This window comes from Amphiura filiformis, chromosome 3 (assembly GCF_039555335.1).
Source record: "Amphiura filiformis chromosome 3, Afil_fr2py, whole genome shotgun sequence".
Classification (NCBI taxonomy): Eukaryota; Metazoa; Echinodermata; class Ophiuroidea; order Amphilepidida; family Amphiuridae; genus Amphiura; species Amphiura filiformis.
The window spans coordinates 69,394,605-69,420,892 of record NC_092630.1 but is presented as its reverse complement, the minus strand read 5'-3'; the positions used below and the strand labels follow the sequence as shown (position 1 = coordinate 69,420,892).

The 26,288-nt window shown below is 35.7% G+C and overlaps 1 protein-coding gene across 1 annotated transcript in view; it reads left to right on the top strand.

Annotated features, from left to right (window-relative positions):
- Window positions 1-7,967: 7,967 nt before the first annotated feature.
- Window positions 7,968-26,288, top strand: part of LOC140147462 (fibrocystin-L-like) — a 96,157-nt gene continuing 77,836 nt past the window's right edge. Inside the window, 4 exon segments of the mRNA XM_072169240.1 lie at window positions 7,968-8,290; window positions 14,697-14,795; window positions 18,265-18,406; window positions 19,251-19,347. Coding sequence (XP_072025341.1) covers window positions 8,230-8,290; window positions 14,697-14,795; window positions 18,265-18,406; window positions 19,251-19,347 — 399 coding nt within the window. The 5' untranslated portion in view covers window positions 7,968-8,229.

Below are 26,288 nucleotides of genomic sequence, written 5' to 3'. Positions count from 1 at the left end.
CTATTATTGACGAAGATAAAGAGCGTGATAGTGTGTCAATAATGTACATTGTATTGCAGCTGGATTTTACATACATTCCTTTATATTATTATTTCTCAAAGAGTTGAATATGATCACAATTTTTACCCAGGATTTCAAATTTTTTACCCGCAAATTGCAGTTAAACATATCCACAGCAAAATACCGGTCCTCACTAATTAGTACATTTAATTTCCAGTTAGTACATTTAAACGAAACCTGTGATTTACGTGACAACAAATAAAATTTTCTTACAATAGAAATATCATATGGGATACTGATATGGTAGGCCGCAACCGCCACAACGTGGAGCTGCTACGCGTAGCTGACTTTTTGTTCCGTGGAGCCAAATTTACCAATCATGTTAGAGTTTTTCATTACTCGGAGGTAAAACTGACCAATCAAGTACGACTTACTCATTACGTGAAGCGAATTTAGTCATTAAGAATTTGCCAGACGAGCTTCACGTAGTTGCAAGATATCCTCGGTCACGATAGTTATGATTCAAAAAGTAATTTATGAAAAGTACGAACCGACTTATTATTAAGATGGACATGCACTCACAAGAAACTCATACAGTATTGTACACAACTATATAGCTAGGCAGAGTGGTGGTAAACCATGCACACAATTCTGCGATCTGCAGTGTACGCCGGGAGCTGATTTGTACATCTTGCGCGGCGTGGCCTGCGGAATTCGACCTTCAGCAAACCAGTTCGGATTTACTTTATATACTAGTAGTAGGCCATACATACTGTAGTTACGGTACTGCCCGTTTTCCTATACACAATACTCAGTGCGCTCACCATTGACGCGTGACCTAGTGTATGTTAGAAGTATTATGCCATTGCCTATATGACGTCACTGTGTACAAAATAACCAGTCAATATTTAAAGTATTCTCTGAAATTCTAGAAAATATAGTTTTGTAACATTTCCTAAATTTTTAGCTAATTTAGGTGTTTGGAAATATTGGTACTTTTGTGTTTTAGGAAGGATATGTAAACGACAGATAACACCAAAAAATATGAACAAATTATTTCTAAACCGTGTTAAGTCTGCAAACCATTATGCTTCTCATTTTCAAGAACGCTGGTTAACAATAAGCAGACTATTGTCTCATTTCGTAAACAAAAGCCCAGACAGTATTGTTACCTTGCGTTCGCTTTATAATCATTCACCTAACTGAAACTATAATACCAGCTCATTGTTCATTGCACAGGTAAAACAGACACAAGTGCAGTGTGTATTTAACCAGAGAAGATCTGATGTAACATAGTTGAGCTGTTTTCATTGAGTGTTATCTTGGTTTAATAGCTTTTAATGGGGTTTAAGTCCATCAAAGGTCGTGGTGAATTCTACTGTAGACATGACTGCATCATGATTATTTTTAAGTCAACAACATTCAACAATATGATCACCGTGATAGTATGACAGTATCAGTACCGTGGGTGTCAGTGATCCTGGCCTGACACAGTAGACAAACAAACAAACACGCCACACACATGGCACATGCATGCAAGGTAACATTGACTATACACTAATCAAACAATGGTATTGATCCTGTACAACTGTTCGTGGTTTATTTACATTCGATTCATTTAAAATCCACATAGTAAACATTAATTTTGGCAAGAGTTTTCTCTCTCGGGAACGATGATGCATCAACTGGCTCCGCGTAATGAAAAGATCTAACATGATTGGTCAATTTAGCTCCGCGAAGCGAAAAGTAAGCTACGCGTAGCAGCTCCACGTTGTGGCGGTTACGGCCAGCCATATACTGATCATGCGAAAATCGTAAAACATAGAATAGAAACAGTGTGGCCGGCTCTCAAAATCTCAAATTGTATGCATAGCCTGAGTCGCACGGCCTATCTCGAACAAAATAGCTCAAAATCACCATGCGTAGTTGTTGAAAAACGTGAGGATTTATCGTACTACCACGGCAATTTTTAACACGAAGATATAGGTATGATGACGGTGTGCCCCATAAATCATTATATTACCTAACGAATCGAACCCATTCTACATGGTGACCCAGGGCATCGTAAACTTATACATTACCAGCCTCTTTGATCCTATAAATCATTCTATTACCTAACGAATTGAACTCATTCTACATAGTGACCCAGGGCATTGTAAACTTATATTACCAACCTCTGACCCTAAAATCATTCTATTACCAGCCTCTGACCCCATAATTATTCTATTATCTAGCAAATTAAACTCATTCTACATGGTAATCCATGGCACGGTAAACTTACATTACCAACCTCTTTGATTTTATGAATTAGTCTATTACCTAACGAATTGAATTCATTCTAACCCATGGCATGACAAACTTATATGGTGACCCAAAGGCATCGTAAACTTACATCACCAGCCTCTGCCACCGTCATTCTATTACCTAATGAATTGAAGTCATTCTACATGGTAACCCATGGCATGGTTAACTTACATTACCGGTTTCTTTGATTTTATAAATCATTTATTTTATCATTGTCTAACGAATAATTTATCATTGTGTAACGAATTGGATTCATTCTACATGGTGACGAATTGAATTGAATGAAAAATAAAGTCCTTCTACATGTTTGAGTTTTTCTACTTCTTCCATTTTTTTTTCTTCCGCCAATTTTCTTCCCGTAGTAGTATGGCACTACCGCACTAGCCCTTTCTAATTTTACAAACTGAAAGTCTTTTACGTCGTTTAGCAGTGTTGGAGGACTCGGGACTAGGACTCGGACTCGAGTCCGGACTCGAGTCCTTTTTTCAAGGACTCGGACTTGGACTCGGAAGCTAAGGACTTGGACTCGGACTCGGACCCCAAGGACTCGGGGACTCGGCTCCGAGTCCTCCTCGAGTCCGGCAAAATAGGGTCTTTTTAGGTCTTTTATTTTCGTTCATTGTAAACTTCTTCTTATGCTTGATCAATAATCACATCACATGGTTAATTTAAGTAATTTTGCATGCAAATACATTCAGTTTGTAAATGAAAGTACAACCAAAAAAAAGCAAGATTTGTTTCAGTTATATCTTTAATTGGTTAAATGGATTTTAATCATAATCGTTTGTTTTGACATGACTGCTTGATTAGACAGTAGAATGTACATGAATAATAATACCCCGGGGCACATAAGTTAAATTTTGGTAGGGGTGTGCAGCGCCGAACTTTGGGAACTAAGAACTGATTTGGGGGCAAAATAGGGACATTTTTGTGGAGGTCTGTGAACTAAAATTGGGCCATATTATAGGCTTTAAAGCTAACAAATTCAAAATGTTTCCAAATTTGAACTAAAGAGCTACAATTTTCAGAGTGTTAGGCTCAATGAACTGGAGCATGATGCAAATGTGGGTCTCAAGGAACTGCCAGAGAGCATGAAAAAGGGACCCTTGACCGCCGCACATAGCCTACCCGTACCACCTTTACATGTGAGTGACACTCCCGGAATAATACTGCATAGGCCTACAGCCAGATCCAACACCGTCTCGTTTGGCACCTGAAGTTTGGTAGTGACGTCATATTTTGATTGTCATATTGCAACTTTTGCCTCTTTAAAACACAAGCCTAATAAGTTGGGGTGGGGGAGTCTGTGATTATACTCTGTTTCCAAGGTAGGCCCTTTGCTACCTAAGGGGGTTAGCAAAAATTATGAGCATTGGGGGAAGGTAAAATTATGGGCAAGAACTTTTTTGGCCGATCGAAAGGGAGGGTGGAAGCAATTTTTGGCAAGCCGAGAGGGGAGAACAAGCAATTTTGGCACATATGGGGCACCTTTCAAATAAAACGCTCTAAAAATGCTTAGAAAACAGTACGGAAACGCTTACATATTATGCAAATTTGCCTGCTCGCTGCGCTCGCAACATATATCTAAACCATTCAAGTTTGTAAATTGGGATCCAAAAAAAATGCCATGTTCAAAGGGGGTGCAAATATTTTGGGCAGGCCGGGAGGGGGGTGCAAGCGATTTTTGGCAGGCCGAGAGGGGATAAGCATATCTCTTACAGTTTCACACTTCCCAATTATTCCCAATTTCTCAATTATTGCACAGCCCCAAAACAATACTAGGCATGCAAGGTGGGACTAGCAAATTATGTACTTACAAGAAAATAATATAGAACTAAAATTCTGGTTAAGCATGTTAAGTATAGGCCTACATTGATAAAGTATTGGTCAAAACCCCGGGGCTTGAATTTGATACATAAGGACTCGGACTCGGATTCGGACTCGAACATTGAGGACTCGGACTCGGACTCGGACTCGGACATCAGAAATTGGCAAGGACTCGGACTTGGACTCGGACACCAAGGACTCGGACTCGGACTCGGACTCGGATGACGAGGACTCGACTACAACACTGTCGTTTAGGGCCTTTACTTCTTTGCCCGTATAGGTTACCCGTGGGGTTTTTTTTTGTGGTGTTACAGGAGGCTTCTGCAAGTAACATGGAAAGACAGGATACTACAAATTCCTGGATATGAGATTGGTACAACTATCAGAAACGGCATAATAAAGCTGAAGTACTTTGGCCATATTGTCAGGAACCATGGAGGTGTAGATAAAACTAATTTTGCAAGGGGTTTGTTTGTTTGTTTTAAATGATCTTCCCGTAGGAACTCGACGATGAAGGGGACCGGGGAAGGGGACGTCCACCAACATATTGGACTACTGGACGTAAAGCTGATTTCTAACCAAGGAATACAAGGTGCAACGCACTTGGCATCAGATCGAGTCCCGGGGATCGAGTGAGATGGCGTACTCTTGTGAAGACCACAGCCAGGCGGCGAGCGGCATGATGGGCGGAGAGAGACGGCAAAACAGCTCAGCCGTATGGCATTTTCCATACACTATAAGGTTAGTTTTTGCTTGTATTAATATTATTTATTAACATCGGCCTACTTGTTTGTCATATTTTAAGCGTTTTAAAATTTCAAAATAATTCCATTCAATTACACGGTTGACAACGGAAATGTACTGAATTTAGAGAATTCGTGGCGCTCACCACCTGACCACAGCAGCGTTACAGAGTTCTACCTGACACAGAGAGAATAGGTTATTGAATGTTAAGTTGTTTATATTTTGTAATTTTAATTTGCAAAATGAAAGTCTTTATACGTCGTTTACTTTTCTACTTCTTCATATTTTCTTCTTTTTCTTCTGCCAATCTCTTCTCCCCGTATTAGTATGGATAATAGTGTTCTTTAATTTTCAAACTGAAAGTCTTTCCACGTCTTTCCACGTCATATTGTTTACTTCTTTGTTCCCGTATTCATTTTTAATGCTCAATAAAGGATCTGGAATGAGCGTTTTGACAGTATTTTTGTGGGACATGAGAGCACATCAGACATATCAATTGCATTCTGAATACGAAGAATGTCTTTCTGATATCAAAAATTTTCATTTTTGAAATTCACGATATAATACAACTTTTATGCCAAACTATTAAAATTTGATATTTTTCACATTTTTGATATATAACAGTCCTCGAAGTAAATTTCTATAAATCTAATGACATATTCTTAAAGTGTATGCTGGGAGGAAAAGCCGACAATCAATTGAAAATGTTGATCTTTCATATTGAAGATATGGATTTTTTTCCCAAAAAGACCTAATTTGTTTTTGGTGTTTTAAAATGTCAAAATTTTCAATTGATCGTCGGCTTTTCCTCCCAGCTACATACACTTTATGAATATATCATTAGATTTATAAAATTTATTTCGAGGACTGTTATCAAAATTTGAAAATATCAAATTTTAATAATTTGTCATAAAATTTGTATTATATCGTGAATTTCAAAAATGAAAATTATTTGATATCAGAAAGACATGCTTCGTATTCAGAATGCAATTCGATACGTCTGAGGTGCTCTCATGTCCCACAAAAAATACTGTCGAAACGCCATAAACGCTCATTCTAGATCCCTTAAATCTATGAGCAAACTGTCAAATTCGCCCTATATCATAATTGGAGGGAACATAACCAATCTGGCTGCGTAGGAGACTAACTCTGAAGCCGCACTTGCCGTCCTAATCCAAAAAGTGCGAGATATTTCGAGTGATAGAGGTGACGTTTATGATGTTGTTTCTTTGCAATGCAGATTCCCAATGTTTTTCGCGTCCAAATGTATTGGGAACTTTCATAATGATTGCATATTATCATTTTGGAAGAAACAAAGAAAAATCTTAAAAGATCGTACATTAAGACTTTAACAATAACTTCCAACACCAACCTTCCTAGTTCAATTATTTCAATCATTATTCCACTCCTCTCCTAACAATGACAAATGAGTTCCTCGTTTGCTCGCCCTATTCCTTTTAAAAGGAATTTTTATTTTGTTTGCTGTTTGTTAACCTGGGTTGTTTTATAACGTTCCATTTGATTATGCTGTACCCCGTGAAATTAATATTATATGTTTGTTTAAGGGGGTACTACACCCCTGTGGTAAATGTGTGACTATTTTTGCATTTTTCTCAAAAAATAATAACACACTGTTATGTATATTATTGCGGCAAGGAATCCAATTACTACACTGAAATTTCAGTGACTCAAGACAAGCGTTTCAGTATATATGATAGGAAATGAGGTACATCCTAGCGGTACCTTATTTCTTATCATAAATAACGAACTGCTTGTCTTGGGTTACTGAAATTCCAGTGTGGTAATTGGATTCCTTGCCCCTATAATATACATAACTTTTGTTACCACTGTGTTATTAGTTTTTGAGAAAAATGCAAAAATGGACACAAATTTATCGAGGGCTGTAGTACCCCCTTAAAAGATGCATACCTCAAACCGACACCTGTGTGTTTGCCCTGAACACAACACGTCTACCTCCACTCCGTCAACGAAAAGTAGCAAGGTATACGTCCCTTCAGACGCAGACCTGAAAAATAAAAGCACAATGAAGTACATCTGCCCAAAATAATTGGTCTGAAGTCCAATATATACACGATAACCATCTTTTTTTTAAAACCATACCCGATGACCCACTTTTTTTAGGTTCGGCTATACCCAAAATTTTCAATTGATCGTCGGCTTTTCATCCCACCTACATACACTTTAAGTATAAATCATCAGATTTATAAAGTTTACTTCGAGTACTGTTAAATATAAAAAATATCAATTTTTAATTATTTGGCATAAAATGTGTATTACATTGCGAATTTCACAAAATTATTTGATATCATAAGGACATTCTTCGTATTCAGAATGCAATTCGATATGTCTCATGTGCTCTAATGTCCCACAACAAATACTGTCCAAACGTTCATACCCCACCCTTAAGTATTTTCAAATTCTTGAAAAAAAATTAACACAATTGACAGATATCGTATTGTTGGTTTGGGAGTTTTTTTGTTGTTTTTGTTGTTGTTTTTTGGGTTTTTTTGTTTGTTGTTGTTTTGTTTTTTGTTCGTTTGTTTGTTTATTTGTTTGTTTGTTTTTAATTGCGATTTTCATATAATGGGAAAAGATGATACGTTTTTGTAATTCAAAAAAAAAATGTCGGGAGTAGTTCCGTCCATACCCGACCATAGACCGACGACAAAAGCATAAATTATAGTAAAAAACAAACCGAATTGTCATTATAATAACAAACTAAGATATTAACTACGTCAACAATATAATTATGAGTGTCCTATGTTGTTCAATAACCTCGATGTAAGCACTAAGTTCTTTAACCCCATTTAAATGTTACTTTACGCTGTGTGACCTATCAAATACCGGATGATCATACAACAAATACTAAACCTTGAATTGGTTTATTCAATACCAACACCTTTAAGATGTTATCAAAACTGACCTGGTCACTGCTGGTAAGATGACGTACATAATTATTGAAATCATTGAGTTATTGAATAATGGTCCAAGGGGATAATGGTATCGATTTTATTTGATATTGATTTTCTTGAAGAATATATTGTACCACGATTGTACTGATCAATAGCTTGCTCCATCCCAGATTGGCACTTTACTTTACACAACCAGTCTGCACAAATTACACAATCGGTCTGATCGGAGATCGTAGACACTGAAATAAAAAAAGGAAAAATTAAACAACTTTCATATACAGAATGAGAGGAAAATTAAAATATTACATGGATTTATGACGGAATTATCACAAGGGACAGTAGGAAAATAAGATCATCAAGTAAGAAAAGGAGCCAGCACGCACGGCTATATCCTAGCTAAAAGCGTCGCTACACCATGACAATGGCGTCCTTGGTTTCAGGAAGAGGGTCGCCATTACTTATCACAATTCTCACGTTAACAGGTAAGGAACTTGTTGAGTTGGTGAACGTTATTAGGCTAGAAATAACAAGAAATGTTGAAGCTCCTTCCAGATACTTTTAAGGAGCTAAGATGGAACGAATATGGATGAAATAATCTGAACATTGTAGAAATTTTTAATGTTGAAAATTTGAAGTACATGTAAGCCAAAAGTCTCAAAAATCATATTTAAACATACAATGAATTATGCGAGCTATGTGAGACCCCGGATATCAAGAAAGGACGCACCGTTTTGCGCATGCGCATAGTAGTGATTTCCCGACTTTGAGCATGCTCATTTCAGTGATATCTCGACTTTGCGCACGTAATTAATTAAGATGCGCATTTGAACGAATTCCTAGTTTGCGCAGCCGAATTTCCGATTTTGAGCAGCGTGCACAAACTGGGAATTTCTTTGATATGCGCATGCTCAAACAGCCGAATTTCCGAGTTTGAGCAGCCTGCGCAAACTAGGAATTTCCTTGAAATGAGCATGAACGTATGGAGCGAAGTCAACACGTAAAACTAAACTGCATCATGATCACGGACGGTACAACTGTCAAAACGGAGGAAATTATTGCTCTGAAGATTTAATTGTGCTTTCTATCATCAGAATTGTATATTATTATTATTATTATTATTATTATTAGTGTTATTATTATTATTATTATTATTATTATTATTATTATTATTAGTGTTATTATTATTATTATTTATTATTATTATTATTATTATTATTATTGTTCTTCTTCTTATTATTATTATTATATTATTATTAGTGTTATTAATATTATTATAAATATACTGTGGTATTATTATTGATATTAGCCGGACTATTAATAAAAGTCACATTGGAGAATTTAATTTGTTTATATTATTATTCTCTTTCTTCTGTTACTTATGTATTTATAATGAATCTTTTATCTATTTATAGGCTGTTTGTTTATTTATTATCATAACATATTTTATCATTTATTATTATTTACTTAGTTGTTCATCTAACAAAATAAGTACCTTTTTGGGGAACTATATTGGTTATAATAATAAAATAATGATAAACGATACAGGAAAGGATATCATAACGATTGTCCACTTGACAAGGTGATTAGCGCAATGTCATGTTATATAAGAATGGCTAGGATATTGAATTCTTTGGTATTAATCATTGACTGGTGTGCTATTATATAATCAATGAAATCTGTATAATATATATAAAATCAATGGATTCTATAATTTAACCAGATTCTTATCATTGATAAAAAAAATCAGCCATCTTTCTTTTGTATGAAAATGTTTAATAAATCATAGACACGGTAACACCCAGAGGTAACACCATGGCTGTCGAAAGATTTTAAAAAAGTTTAAAATAAAGTCACACTTCTAAGCCCCTATATCATAATCACTAAACTTGAATGTTTAACATGTTTGAGTATATTGAGGGATAGTGCTTATAGCACTAAGAAAAAAAAAGAAGGAAGGAAGGAAGGAAGGAAGAAAGAAACTTGCGGAATAAAAAAAAGATGGGTTCCCTGTCCATTCAGTCTTTCCGATATCCCAATTTTAGATGAAAAGAAAGGAAACAAACGAATCCGCCCTTCAAAATATAATAATTAGTCCGATTTTAGATGAAAAGAAAGGAAACAAACGAATCCGCCCTTGAAAATATAATAATTAGTCCGATTTTAGATGAAAAGAAAGGAAGAAAAACAAATGAAAGAAAGAAAATCAGTTCAAAACTGTTTAATATTATACAATAACTCATAACATCCATGCTAAAAAAGACAAAACAATGTTTTGTTAAAACATATGGAATAAAATTAAAAGAAAGTCACTGAAAGAGGCGTTTGTGATGCCAGTTACATAGTGAGCTCAAAAGGTACTTTTCCGCATTATGCGCTCAACATCTATCATATGCGCACAACAATCAGCATGAGGCAGGGTTGAAAAACATTACACGATCGTAGGCCTTCATTATGACTTCATCTCTTGACCCCAGGCTCTTGACAGCTTTATAAGAAAGAAAGAAAGAAAGAAAGAAAGAAAGAAAGAAAGAAAGAAAGAAAGAAAGAAAGAAAGAAAGAAAGAAAGAAAGAAAGAAAGAAAGAAAGAAAGAAAGAAAGAAAGAAAGAAAGAAAGAAAGAAAGAAAGAAAGAAAGAAAGAAAGAAAGAAAGAAAGAAAGAAAGAAAGAAAGAAAGAAAGAAAGAAAGAAAGAAAGAAAGAAAGAAAGAAAGAAAGAAAGAAAGAAAGAAAGAAAGAAAGAAAGAAAGAAAGAAAGAAAGAAAGAAAGAAAGAAAGAAAGAAAGAAAGAAAGAAAGAAAGAAAGAAAGAAAGAAAGAAAGAAAGAAAGAAAGAAAGAAAGAAAGAAAGAAAGAAAGAAAGAAAGAAAGAAAGAAAGAAAGAAAGAAAGAAAGAAAGAAAGAAAGAAAGAAAGAAAGAAAGAAAGAAACTTAAGAAAGAAGAACACTTGGTGAAAGAATCAGAGGCTTTGAGCTTTTCACCAAATGACCCTATGTTTAAAAATGTGGTGCAAGATACTAGCATAGTGTTTAGCAGTGCAGTTTTTGACACATTTTTCCCATCGTATTAGAAGAGAGAATCATGTATCATGCCAGCCTGATCGTGCAAACGATGAACTGGGCCACTAGCTTCCAAATCTGAGTGTTTGATATACCTAGATAGGGAAGACTGTATCAGTGCACGCGTGAACAGGAAAATGACGAATTCTGGAGTTTAAAATAAAATCAAAACCGGCCCTATATCACTAAACACGTTATTGTCGATCAATTCGTAAACATAATTAAATGCTAAACAAGAAAGATTTCCCTGTCTATTCCGGTGATTTCAAACATTGATTTCAAACATTATTAAGTTGACCGATTCCAATTGAAGCTTTGACATTGTTTAGACATTATAAATAATGTCAAAAATCCGCATGAGGCAGTGTTGAAAAACATTAAAACGATCGTAGGCCTACATTTAATGACTTCATCTCTTGACCCCGGGCTCATGACAGTTGCACACCATTATCAAATTGAAGGAGAAAAAGAAAGATAGAAAGAAAGAGAAATAGAAAGAAAGAAAAAGAAATTTAAGAAAGAAAAACAGAAATTTAAGAAAGAAAGAAAAGAAATTTAAAAAATAATCAAAGACAGAAATTAAAGAAAAGAAAGAAATAAAGACCTTAATATGGAAAGAAACTTAAGAAAGAAGGACACTCGATGAAAGAATTGGAGGATTTGAGCTTTTCACCAAATGACACAGTGCATGTACGTACTAGGCTAGTATATAGGCCTAATAATATATCGAGCTGTAACCAATGACCGGGGAACTCATCACAGTGTGAGGAGGAGATGGTCCAGAGAACGCCGATGTACATGTCAATCTTAAATATGTCATGGCCCTGAAAAAAACCCAAATAGTATGTTTTAGACCATGGTCCAAATATGCACAACTTTGTTCCAATACGTACCGGTATGCTCCTTTACGAAAGGACTCACAGGAAAGGATATACTTATAGACTTTTAGCATTTCAAAACTTTTAAAAGAAGGACTCAAATCCTCTGAACATGCTGAAAGAGTCAGAGGATTTGAGCTTTTCACCAAATGACCCTATACTATACTACACTCCTCAAAAGATTTAAAAGATCAGATGAAAAATTATCAGCATTTTTGAAAACAAAGGATATGATGATAATATTATTGATAATTGTGCTTGCTCTTTCAAAAGGCAAAGTAGCATCGGGCCTAAAAGTAGGCCCTATAAGACTCGTGATCATGACCTGACACTTGACTTTCAGTACGTGCGTTTTTCACACAAGCACGATCCGAAATTATATGGTTATAATGATGCATCCTATCACACTAGCCTATACACAAATCGGATAATCCACTAAGTATTTTGAAATGAAATGCTCAAATAATATTAGTATAATACAGATATCGATAATAACTCAAAAAAGCCTACATGACAAGGTATTAAAGTGAAATAACCCTTCTGGCTATTTTAATCTGAATATGACATTATCTCTATTATATTTCACTATCCAACATTTAGGCCTACCGGCTATTTCATCAAAAGACTCTACCATTAACCTGTAAACCTCGGCATGCATAGATGTAGGCATAGGGAGTGGGGATATTTGTGTGTAGGCCCAATATACCGGTCCCGGGATAGGGCCTTTATATATATGTGATATATCAAAATGAATCGATGCACGCAAACGGTACTGTTTCTTGTTTTGTTTTTAAAAATTTTGTTCTTAAAAAATTGCCATTCGTATAGTCTTTGAACGTCATCAGAGCTTTCAACATGGTTAAAATATAAATTTATTTATTAAAAACGACTGCAAAAAGAGACTAGGTCGTGCGCAAACTAGGAAATTCCCAAGAATGCGCAGATGCTCAAAACATAGATTTCCCGAGTTTGAGCATGATGCGCAAAACATAGATTTCCCGAGTTTGAGCATGATGCGCAAACTCAGGAAATCCCAAAAGGACGCAGCTTTTAAGAGCTGCGCATATCAAGGAATTCCTGGGTTTGAGCAGCTTTGGGATGCGCAAACTCATGATATCACCATTTCCCGCATGCGCATTTTTCTGCGTAAACTCATGAAATACGGTATATTACATACATGAGTCATGATTATGCTTTTAGATTTGTCTAAATTATTAAAATATGCTATGCAGCTAAAAATCTTTTCCATATACAGGTTTAGGTTTCATCAAAATGCTTTTTAAAAAGTAGTATTTAAAGATGTGTCTTGCTGCTGTAAAATGCACTTGCTATGATTTAAGTTTTGTTAATATTATTATTATTGTAAGAAAGAAAGAACAACGTCGGGTTATATAAAGGGTATAAAACGTTTTCATAACATTCAAAAACATTTTCGATAACATACTGCAAATATTTTGTTATTTAAATATAATGTTATTTAAGTGTTGACAGAATATTTGGCAAAAATATTTACAAAAAATAGTTTACAATAACATTTTGAAAACATTTTAAAAATATTGTTGTAGTGTGTTCAACGTTTTCACGACCTTTATATAACCCGACATTTAATGTTATTAAAACGTTTTTACCTAAACCAAACCCAAAATAGAACTTGTTTAAAACGTTTTCAAAACATTTTTGGTGTTTGCTTGGTATGCCAATATGTGAGCCACTCCATCCAACATGACTCGGTCGGATCTTTTGACGTGTTATGACCGCCCCGCACGGGATATAGCCGTTTGACCGTATATATTTTTCCGATTAATTTTTTAGATGCTGCATTTTTTACCACTTGCGTTTTTTATCATGCGTTTTTTTTCTGTTTAAGTGCAAAAGCTTCAAACGGATGGTGTTCTTAAATTAACCCCCGGGCTTAAAAGCCCGGGGGTTAATTTAAGAACACCAACATTTGCCTTATACTGGCTAAATCGACACCCTAAAATTCCAAGATATATCAAAAGTAGCACATATTTGACCAATCTCAAATTGAGAAAACTGGATGATCGGTTTTTGCATCTAATGTCTGTTTTGCGATGTTTCAGTTTTAGGTCTACTAGGTGTGATTCATATGGCGCGATGCAAACCTTCGAAGTCCATTATCCTATACAGGCTGTACGCTCTACTGAAAATTTTATTTTAGTCAATATAAAGGTTTTCCAAATAGGCCTATAAAATCATAGGCCTATAAAAATAATTACATGCTATATTTGCTAAATATAGGCTAAGGATACAGCAGACTGCTGTTACATAAAAAAATGTTATAAAACTTGACCTATATGAGAGAGTTATTACCCAAGGTCTGGGTAAGCAGACCGTACAGGAAAAGCAGGCTAGTAGGACGTCCCTGATTGCCATCAAGAGGGCATTCTGGTGATTGGAACCCTTGTCCCCAAATGATCGGGCTCTCAAAATCACAGATGAATTAGTTCTATGATTTCATCAATCATTACCGTTACGTAAAAAACAAAACAAAATCGTTCTCTTTGTCCATCGTCTTTGTCTCTTTTGTGATTGTCCTTTGTACCTGTTCTTAAAAATGTTGACTATAATATTATGGTTTAATTCATGATCGTTGGGAACTGGTGGCCCACTGTGTATGTTTTTTCTCCCTCCACCAGTTCCAAGAACAGGGAATAAAACACTTCAAAAAAAAATAAAAAAAAATAAAAAAAATAAAAAGGTTCAAAATGTTAGGGAAGTCTTGTTTCCTGCGTTGAGAAAAGTGAATCACAAATCGCAATTTATGGCAAAGTAATCTTGGGTTAGTTGGGCAACACGGGTAAGAACGATAATTTTTGCTCTCAGTATTTCTATTTTGGACTCGGGTAAGAACGATAATTTTAGCTCTCAGTATTTCTACACGGATAAGAACGATAATTTTAGCACGGTATTTCTATTTTGGACTCTTTTTAACAGCAGTGATTCCTTTAACACTTGGAGCACCAGAAGTGTATAATATTAACCCCAACGCTGGAAGTATTCGCGGAGGAACCCGACTAACAATCAAAGGAAGAGGTAAGCCTGGTTAATTTTCATGAAATCAAATACCAATTACATGGGCAACAAAAGTCCAATACATAAAACATGTTCTGCAGGTTTGACCGACCCAATAGGCCTACTTTTTTTCTTGTTTAGGCCTAACATCTGTGGCAGAGGTGTGATGTTATCCCGGGCGTTATTCCGAATCGGGCAATATCCAGACCCTGACTAAATCATAAACTCTGACTAAATCCTAAACTTAAAACGATCTATTTTAATAAAATTCAAATTTCTGAATAGAAACTTGTCAATTCGACAAGGGAAACAAATCAGATAGGGACATAACAGATTTCCCTTCAAAATAACTCGCATATTCTCATCAAAAAAAGAAACTATTCAAGTAGATATATTTGATAAGATTGTATTGGCATGCGACTTGTCATTTCAACGCCGATCTTGACAATTAATTTTGACAATTATTATAGAATGAATAGATTCTTGTCAAATATGACCCAACTTATCAAATGCTTGTTAAAATAAAACGGAAACTAACCATTTTATATGAGGGCCCTGCTGATATACATGTATTACTTTTTGTTTCAGTTTAATGATTTTAATGGCCTGTAATATCTTTGATTTGTTAATACTATAACTTACACTATCAATATGATATACATTAATGGGAAATTGATATCATATTGATCAACTATTTTTAGTATTAACAAATCAAAAATAGGCCTATCTCAAATTTCTCAAAATTCCTCGGACACGTTCTGGATTTGTCTGAGTGTTCAATTTGGGAAAATCTTCATATGGGGTCAGTCCATGTCAAAACAGACTGAGTGTACACCACCCTCTTGGATTATGCTCTCCTTTGGCTCAGGGGTACCTTTCATGGACCCCTAGGTGAGGTCACAAGACAAAATTCAAATTCAATTTCGTTCCGAATGGCGGGCCATCTAAGTTTGGCGACCTTGACCAAAATTGGGAATTTAAGGTGTCCAAATGACAAAGCACTCTCTTTGAGAGGCATTTTCTTCTTAATTAAATCAGTTGTGACCCTCTTTTGAATGTGGTCACTCACTGGCTGTGTCTGAAATGCCTAATGCCAAAAAGATTGATTTCGGAATTTCGTTGGGATTTCAGAGGGGTCAAAATCAGCACTTCATACTGTTCAATCAAATTATCTTTGATTTTGAAGGACCCATGATAATGCCACAGTGCACTTATAGGTCCTAATTATGTTCAGAATGGATTAACCATGTGCCAATGTCTATGAGCAATTAAAAAAAAGAGACATTTTTAGACCCCCTACAGAATTTTAGGCCCCCCTAAATTGGTTCAGCCACAAATGGCGCTTAAAATCGGCAAATTTTGACACCTAATAACTTTAGGTGTACACCAGATATGAATTTCTAGTCTTTTGCATCTGAAAGAATGTTGTCTAATGTTACTAGGAACATAAGATTTGTTTTGTATTTTTGTGTTTTGATACTTTCAAAAGGTCATTGACCTATGAACATTTTTCGTCATAGCGCCCTCCTGAAAGGTCTGACACATAACTAACTATACATTTTTGGAATCCTCATGACCATACGAGTAATTTGATATATTACTTGACATAATTGGGAGCATTCTGAAAATTTGACCCCCATAACCTGTACTTTGCATGTGCATCGTTGCCAGGAAGTGCATTTTTGACCCCTTAAAAATCCATACAGAGGATTAGAAAGTAGTTTTTCTTATTACTTGACTCAAGAGCAACTTGAAATATCAGGATAAATAATACAAATGGCTATAAAGTGATCAAAAATATAAAAAATATCATACTAAAATTGGCATTTTGTACCGTATCCTGTATGCATGGTATGTTAGGCAAAAATGACTATTTTTGAAAGCGTCAACTTAATACTAAAACATAAAAAATACAAAACAAATCTTATGTTCCTAGTAACATTAAACTACATTCTTTCAGATGCAAAAGCCTAGAAATTCATATCTGGTGTACACCTAAAGTTATTAGGGGTCAAAATTTGCCGACTTTAAGTGCCATTTGTGGCTGAACCACTTTAGGGGTGGCCTAAAATTCTGTAGGGGTCTAGAAATTTCTCTTTTTTTTTAATTGCTCATAGACATTGGCATATGGTTAATCCATTCTGAACATAATTAGGACCTATAAGTGCACTGTGACATTATCATGGGTCCTTCAAAATCAAGATAATTTGATTGAACAGTACGAAGTGCTGATTTTGACCCCCTCTGAAATCCCAACGAAATTCCGAAATCTATCTTTTTGGCATTAGGTATTTCAGACACAGCCAGTGAGTGACCACATTCAAAAAGAGGATCACAACTGATTCAATTAAGAAGAAAGTGCCCCTCAAAGAGAGCACTTTGTCATTTGGACCCCTTAAATTCACAATTTTGGTCGAGGTCGCCAAACTTTGATTGCCGGCCATTCGCAAACGAAATGGAATTTGAATTTTTTCTTGTGACCTCACCTAGGGATCCATGAAAGGTACCCCTGAGCCAAAGGAGAGCAAAATCCAAGAGGGTGGGTGTACACTCAATCTGTTTCGACATGGACTGACCCTATGACGATTTTATGATTTAGCCCAGGAATCAAAATTAGACTGGTTCTAGAACAATCGCGTTCCTAACGGCAAGTTTGCGTAAAAGTTGTCAACTAGTTTGGTTAATTTGGGTATGCTGAACTCGAATCTTTTGTCTGCCAAGCAATATTTTGAGACCGTGACCTTCAAAAAGGCCCCCAAATGACCCCATAGGATCACATATGGGGGGGGGGGGTATTCTTATTTCAATAACACTTTCAAATATGTCATATTATTCGTCTGGCATGGTCCCACGGATCACAGAAATGCAAATGTTTGTGCGTGATGTATAAGTTATGGGGCACAAAAGGTCACAGGTCGATTTGCTTCATTGCTTGTCGTGTATGAGTCAAAGGGCAAAGTTGCTAAAAATTAGTAAAAAGTTGAGGTAAATTGTTCTCCTAACTAAGAGGTTTCAGAAAAAGAATAGTTTGCACTATCTTCGATGTCTAGTTACCATGTTTCACAGCAAAGAGTCAAAAGATATGTTGGATTCCACAGGATTCAATGGAATTTGTATTTATTTATCATCTATCATCTGACTTGACATCGCAGATAATAAGAACTATTCTTTTCCTGAATCCCGGAACTTGAGGAACAGTTGGCATCCATTTTACGAATATCGGAGCAACTTTAGTTTTTCACCCCTGTTTAACATAAAATTAGTAATGGTTAGTTTCCGTATATTTGATAAGTTGGGTAATTTTTGACAAGAATCTATTCATTCTATAATAATTGTCAAGATCGCCGTTTTAAACGGATATCGTTTTAGGCCTATCTATATTCAACATGAAAAGGGCATACACCATATTAAAACGATTTCTGTATTGTAGTTTTAGTTGTGATATGATTTTCTCAACGCTAATATTATTTGCTTATACGTGTACCAACAGACTTTTCCAAAGACCCGTTCAGTTACGGCAATGGTAATGAAGAGAAGGGAAACAAAGTATACTTAAGGAATTCTACAGCAACTATAGAATGTGATGTGCTGCCTTATTGGTCAAACAGCCAAAGGATCCTTTGCGATACAAGGTAATAGCTGTAGTAAATTTATATAAATTTTGTCGAGATGGGGAAAGGTGCATGTGGGTAGGTCCGCTTTTAAGTACATTTAGCCCATGGTCACAACTAGCTTTTAGGAGCATAGAAGGAACGGGGGCTCAAAAAACCAAATTTTCGTAATCAAAGGAGACAGTCGAGGCTCCCCCAGCTCCTACGCCACCTAGCGGAAGGGGAGACGTCCTAATAAAAAGTCCTAGAGAAGAATAAAACAATTATTGTTACCTGTGCATCTTCCTTGGGTAAGTAAATATAAAGAAAATTGCATGCTTCGCATACTGGCCAATCAAATACCTAAAATCACTTTCATTTGGGTCTAAAATTGAAAACAAATTTTTCGCGCTTAAAGGATGGGGTATGAACGTTTGGACAGTATTTATTATGGGACATTAGAGCACATCAGACATATCGAATTGCATTCTGAATACGAAGAATGTCCTTATGATATCAAATAATGTTGATTTTTTGAAATTCGCAATGTAATACACATTTTATGCCAAATAATTAAAAATTGATATTTTTTATATTTAACAGTACTCGAAGTAAACTTTATAAATCTGATGATTTATACTTAAAGTGTATGTAGGTGGGATGAAAGCCGACGATCAATTGAAAATTTGGGGTATAGCCGAACCTAAAAAAGTGGGTCATCGGGTATGGTTTTAAAAAAAGATGGTTATCGTGTATATATTGGACTTCAGAAAAGGCATTTCAGACACACCTCCGTTACTTCTTAAGTTGAGTGCACCCCGAAATTGCTGAGTGAGCAGACCAATTATTTTGGGCAGATGTACTTCATTGTGCTTTTATTTTTCAGGTCTGCGTCTGTAGGGACGTATACCTTGCTACTTTTCGTTGACGGAGTGGAGGTAGACGTGTTGTGTTCAGGGCAAACACACAGGTGTCGGTTTGAGGTATGCATCTTTTAAGGGGGTACTACACCCCTCGATAAATTTGTGTCCATTTTTGCATTTTTCTCAAAAACTAATAACACAGTGGTAACAAAAGTTATGTATATTATAGGGGCAAGGAATCCAATTACCACACTGGAATTTCAGTAACCCAAGACAAGCAGTTCGTTATTTATGATAAGAAATAAGGTACCGCTAGGATGTACCTCATTTCCTATCATACAGGGTGTCCCAAAAATAAGAGGCCCCTCATTGCGCCCTCTTTTTCTCCTATTTCTGAAAAGTTGATGAAATATATTTTGGTATGTAAAAAAACCTTGAGTTGTTAGTTTTAATAAACCAAAACAATTATATCAATCGGCTCACAACTTATGAAGCTATGCTCTTTTAAAGAAATGTACCCGTTTTTCACTCTGTCCACGGAGAAGGTTTGGCTACTTCAAAGATTGGAAAGGAGTACATATACCATGCTTGAATATCAAACATTCCTCAATGATAACTTTATAAAATAACTTTATTTATGGAATGGGCTTTACCGGTGGGTTTATGGGCAATGGATTTTGTTAATAGTGTCATTAATTTGTGGGTAAAATGGATGCCGAATGGGACACATTTTGCTTTACTTGCAATTACTTATTTTTTCTTGGTTATTTATGCCTTTCTGATTTATTATGTTTCTTACTTTCTTACTTTTTGGTTTCTTGCCTTTTTTTAATTTACAACACAAGTCATTTCTCTTTTTAGGATAAAAGGTAGCCCTAAAAGGCTGTTTGGTTTGTCTTTGGTTTTTCTGAAGTGAGTTTACTGTGCTGCTCTGCCCTCTACCTGGTTGCCTCCGTGGGAGAATACAGGTTTCAGCCCTGATCCTCATTGCATCAATTGCGTTGCGTACCATCCTTGTGCGCCGGATACTTGCAAATGCATTCAGTAATATGTTTGCGAAGATCTTGGATTTTGCCACAAAGGAAATAAATCAAGTGGTGTGAGGTCTGGTGATCGTGCAGGCCACTCCACAGCATGAGCCATCCCAACCACTCTGTTTGATATTCGTGGACAGAATGAAAAACGGGTACTTTTATTCAAAAGGGCATATCTTCAAAAGTTGTGAACCGATTGACATAATTATTTTGGTTTATGAAAGCTAATGATTAAAGGTTTCTTCACATACCAAAATATATTTAATCAACTTTTCAAAAATAGGAGAAAAAGAGGGCCTCTTTTTTTTGGGACACCCTGTATATACTGAAACGCTTGTCTTGAGTCACTGAAATTTCAGTGTAGTAATTGGATTCCTTGCCGCAATAATATACATAATTTTTTTTTTTTTTTTTTTTTTTTAAAGTTTTTTATTCCCTGTTCTTGGAACTGGTGGAGGGAGAAAAAACATACACAATGGGCCACCAGTTCCCAACGATCATGAATTAAAACATAATATTATAGTCAAAAATTTTTTAAGAACAGGTACAAAGGACAATCACAAAAGAGACAAAGACGATGGACAAAGAGAACGTTCACTCTTACAAACAAAACACAAGCACCAGTCTTGTGTCAAAAAAGTGCACACATTACTTGGTTACACCCATCTTGATCCTGCCATAATCAGTTTGAAAATAATTGAAGAAAAGGACAACAATTTAAGATGCTTCAAGATCAATGGTCCATTTTTTGAAATGGAGCCGCAGTTTACCTTTACTTTCAGCAATTTTATACTCAATTTTCTGCTTCAATTTGACCATATTCAGAAAAGCATTGAAACTAAGGTTAGTCTGTTTAAATCTGCACTTATGAATGTAAAATTTAAGGCACAGAAAAAGGAAATTAATACACAGGTCATGTTCTGAGGTATCCCTGATACCAAACATTTTATCAAATTTGGAAAATGTAAAAGAAACCCCATCCCCAGTGACACTGTTGATATAAAAACATAGTTCATCCCACATGGGAGACACATTCTTGCATTCACAAAATAAATGTAAAATTGTTTCGGGCAATTCATTACAAAAGTAACAATTGGGTGAATCCACCCTACCAATTCATAACTTTTGTTACCAGTGTGTTATTATTTTTTGAGAAAAATGCAAAAATAGTCACACATTTACCACAGGGGTGTAGTACCCCCTTAAACAAACATATAATATTACTTTCACGGGGTACAGCATAATCAAATGGAACGTTATAAAACAACCCAGGTTAACAAACAGCAAACAAAATAAAAATTCCTTTTAAAAGGAATAGGGCGAGCAAACGAGGAACTGTCTTAAGGTTATTAACTATTTTAAACTGTTGTGATTTGGTAGTTCACAGCATCTTACGAATGGTAGTGAGCTTTGGCAAAAACTACATTGCTCAATTCATAGCGAGCGTGTAGAAGAATTAAAATATCACACTTTTATAGGTGATGCGGTTCTTGAGTTACGTTGTAAAGAGGGCTGAAACAACAACACTTTTGTAAAACGTACATAACTCATTTAACAACAATAAATTAAGCAAGTTTGCAAAGCATACGATTTGTAACATGAACGTCACCTCTATCACTCGAAATATCTCGCACTTTTTGGATTAGGACGGCAAGTGCGGCTTCAGAGTTAGTCTCCCACGCAGCCAGATTGGTTATGTTCCCTCCAATTATGATATGATAATATTACTACAATAGGGCGAATTTGACAGTTTGCTCATAGATTTAAGTTGGAACAAGTGGTTTTGAAAAAAATAAAGGTATATTTTGAAAAAAGATCGTACATTAAGGCTTTAATATACAATTGCTGGCCGAGTGATGAAAGTCCTTTATCGTGAAGTTTATCCGATTTATGTGTGGTATTGACAAGCATGACAAACAATACGCGCTGACTTGTCCCCGTAAACTTGACTGGTAAAAAAACCTTGCCCACCCTGCTGATGTCTTACCCCCGGTCCCCGCACTCCGTGCATCCGCGGGTATTCATTCTTAATGCTTGTCGGTGAACTTTAAAAACGCCCCCTTGCATCTCATTTCGCGAAGTTTTTAGGGGAAAATCACCGCTTTTTTAGCGATTTCGCAAATAATTTGCCCTACGATATTTCTAATATGCCCTTAGTGGCAAAAACGCGTAGGCAGCTCGATGAAAATACCCTTTTTTCAATTTCGCGAACACGTGGTTTGAAAAAACACCCCTTTTTTGTGTGTTTCGCGAATCGCGTTTCTTCATCTGAAAACACCCCTTATTTCGCGAAATTTTCGACGAGCATGAATACCCGCGGATGCACGGAGTGCGGGGACCGGGTCTTACCCCTGTTATGTCCTTCTTAAAGTTCTTTAATATGCCAGCAAAATCGGGCCAGAATAATGCTCACTGGATAAAAGTCCAGGCACGCCACTAGTAGGCCTAATGATGAACTGCAAACTATTTCAATTGGGTCTTTAGATTGAACATTTTACACATAGTGTAAAAAGTGTCCACCTTCATTTGGCGCTCATTTTTTAACGACTGAGGTACCTCGGACACCCTTGCAAACAACCATTTCTTTTTATAGTTGTATTATCACTAGCAATTTTTGATGAACAGTGATAACTTAATAATTAATACTAGGCCTATAGCATTTCAAGTCAAAGCCCCCGCCGGACGGTTTGTGTTTCCTTCTTTATGTACTTGTTGTGGTTCAATATTTTATCATCACACTGTATAAGATTCAAGATTGTTGTAATTATAAAAATTCGTATAATTTATGGAATTCAGTTCAAATCTTCAACTCATTCACATGATGATAGCTATCATGAACAGCCTTGTGGATTCTTCACATCATATATCAAAGCATATGAAAAGACCCTGATATTTACCTTTTCACCTATTTCACAATAATCCCATGATCAACATTATCAATCATTTTAACAAACAAATTATGTCCGTAATCTAGCTTATGTCCGTAATCAAATATTACAGCTGCCTCTGTCAATAATAATATCGTTGCAACTTCCGCTAATGATCAAATATGATTACACTAGAGCTAGAGGTCATGAAAAAGTCAAAAGTGAAACTAAAACAGCGAGATGCGCGTACGCTTCTCGCCCAAAAAGGCCTACATGTATGCACTGCATTAATTACAGGCCTACATGATGCAGTCATGTCTACAGTAGAATTCATCTCGACCTTTGCAGGACTTAACCCCATTAAAAGCTATTATGTAGTAGATAAAGGGTGAGAAACAGACCATTACCATAGATAATCGGTGTCTTGTTGAGGTATGGTGAGTATGTTAGTCGCTCGGAAGGCGGAAGGCGAGACCCCGAAACAAGACACCGATTATCTATGGTGATGGTCTGTTTTGAACCGTTTATCTTACATATACGGTGAGCCAAAATAAACGAATTTTATGTTATGGTTTATTCATTTTCCAAAAGACAAACTGGAAAAGCTGATATGATTATCTTGTGTATGTTTAGGGTTTTCCAAAAATAAAAACACACCGAGACAGTGTAATATTCTTCCCGTGTGTCCTGCGTCTGAGTCTACGAGTCTTATCTAGTGTCAATTGAAAGTGATTTAATCAAATCAATACAGCATTGATTTTAACCGGAGATTCTATTCAATTCACTTGTGGTCATGTCCCACTCGATTATACATATTCGTAATATTAATAATGAATATGTAAATAGTTCAAAGGTCAAAGTGGGTGTGTTTTACCGAGACATGGCCGTAACTCATTTAACACCATAGAATTTATATTTATCTTTAATATACTTATAGAACAAATATCCTGAACCAAATCAACGCATATCCCTGGGTACCTTCCTCGACCTTTTTTGGTTGGGGTTAGGCCGAAGATTGTTGTAGTTTTTCTACATCTAGTCTTGTGGCCTGTAATGTACTGCATTTTAGGTGCAAAATATCCTTGGTTGAACTTAATTTGTAAGACCTCATGGCTCTTGTTTTGTCACCTACTTCGTCGGAATCTGCGTTAGTTGGGAGAGGGGGGACAAAGGTAGATTGACATCCTCGTCCTAATTATACAGGCTTTAAGACATAATACAAACTAATTTGCATTATTCAATGAAAGTGTTCTTGGTGTCATTCAATACACACAAGTATTGTTTACCATCTTCATTTAAATCTAATATGCATAAACTTGTATAATAATTTATGCTGATCGTGTAAAATATATTAAACTTTGATGCATTTTAAGTTTGTTGAAATGTCCAAAAAGTCAAATAATGTGGCCAGTGTTTCTAAATATGAACATGTACTTCTCTTGTTCAAAATTTATTGACCTGACCAAGATTATCTTGACCTGACCAAGATTATCTTGACCTGACCAAGATTATCTTGACCTGACCAAGATTATCTTGACCTGTCCAAGATTATCTTGACCTGTCCAAGATTATCTTGACCTGTCCAGATTATCTTGACCTGTCCAGATTATCTTGACCTGTCCAGATTACTTGATATAATCGACAGTTGACCAGACTTTGAACAAAAGATTTACAATAGATAATGGAACAAAAGAAGAGGGCTAGACGTATATACCAAGATAACACTCATTGAGACAGCTCAACTGATTAAATCGGATCTTCTCTGGCTGTGCACATGTGACTGTTTTCGTGCGATATCGCAATAAAGTTTGTATTATAGCTTCAGTTGGGTAACCGATTATAAAGGAAACGAAAGGAAACAATGGTATGTGTGCTTTTGTTCACGAAATGAGACAATGGCGTGCTTTTTTGTAAACCAGCATTCTTGAAAATGAGCAACATAATGATTGTTGACTTAACACGGTTTGGAAATAATTTCTTCATATTTTTGGTGTTATCTGTCGTTTACATATCCTTCCTAAAACACAAAAGTGCGACCCTCTCCAAACACCTAAATTAGCTAAAAATTTAGGACATGTTACAAAACTATATTGTCTAGAATATTAGAAGAGTACTTTTAATATTGGCCGGTTATTTTTCACACAGCGACGTTAACTAGGCAATGTACTATTACCTATAACATTAAGGTTGGTCTGAACCCTGGAATTATGGAAACTTTCGGGCCTCATAACTTCAAAATTGTTGGTCTAAAGTATATAAAAGTATACATATTTAGAATGGCAAAGACTTGATAAGTTCATCTGAGAGAGGTCAAATTTGGGCCAAAATGGCACTTTTGGCCCAAAATCTAAAATAATGGTTTTGGCCCACTTCTTTTTGTGCACCGTAACAAAAAAATTCTTCGGCCAAAATATTTTTGAAACTAATTTTTAAAAACTAGATCAAAATATCTGGGACCCGTTTTTTCATTTTTTTGAATTTCGACTAACTTTGAGAAATTTGCGCCAAAAATTGTCAAAAATGCTGATTTTTCAAAAAATCATAAAAAAGCCCGATTTTGGCACAAATTTGAAATATTTTTGGTGAAATTGGTCAAAATTCAAAAAAATGAAAAAACGGGTCCTAGATATTTTGATCTAGTTTTTAAAAATTAGTTTTAAAAAACTTTTGGCCCAAGAATTTTTTTGTTACGGTGCACAAAAAAGAAGTGGGCCAAAAACCGTTATTTTTGGGATTTTAAATAAAAGTGCCATTTTGGCCCAAATTTGACCTCACAGATGAACTTATCAAGTCTTTGCCATTCTAAATATGTATACTTTTATATACTTTAGACCAACAATTTCGAAGTTATGAGGCCCGAAAGTTTCCATAATTCCAGGGTTCAGACCAACCTTAACTAAAACACCAAAGTACGAATATTTCCAAACATCTAAATTAGCTAAAAATTTAGGACATGTTAAAAAACTATATTTTCTAGAACTTTAGAAGTGTACTTTTAATATTGGCCGGTTATTTTTCACACAGCGACGTTAACTAGTCATATCCCCATACTTTTAACGTAGGGCTATTTGTAGAGGTCACGCGTCAATGGGAAAGAGCACTGTGTATTGTGTATAGGAAAACGGACAGTAACTGCAGTATGAATACTATCTGGCCGCGC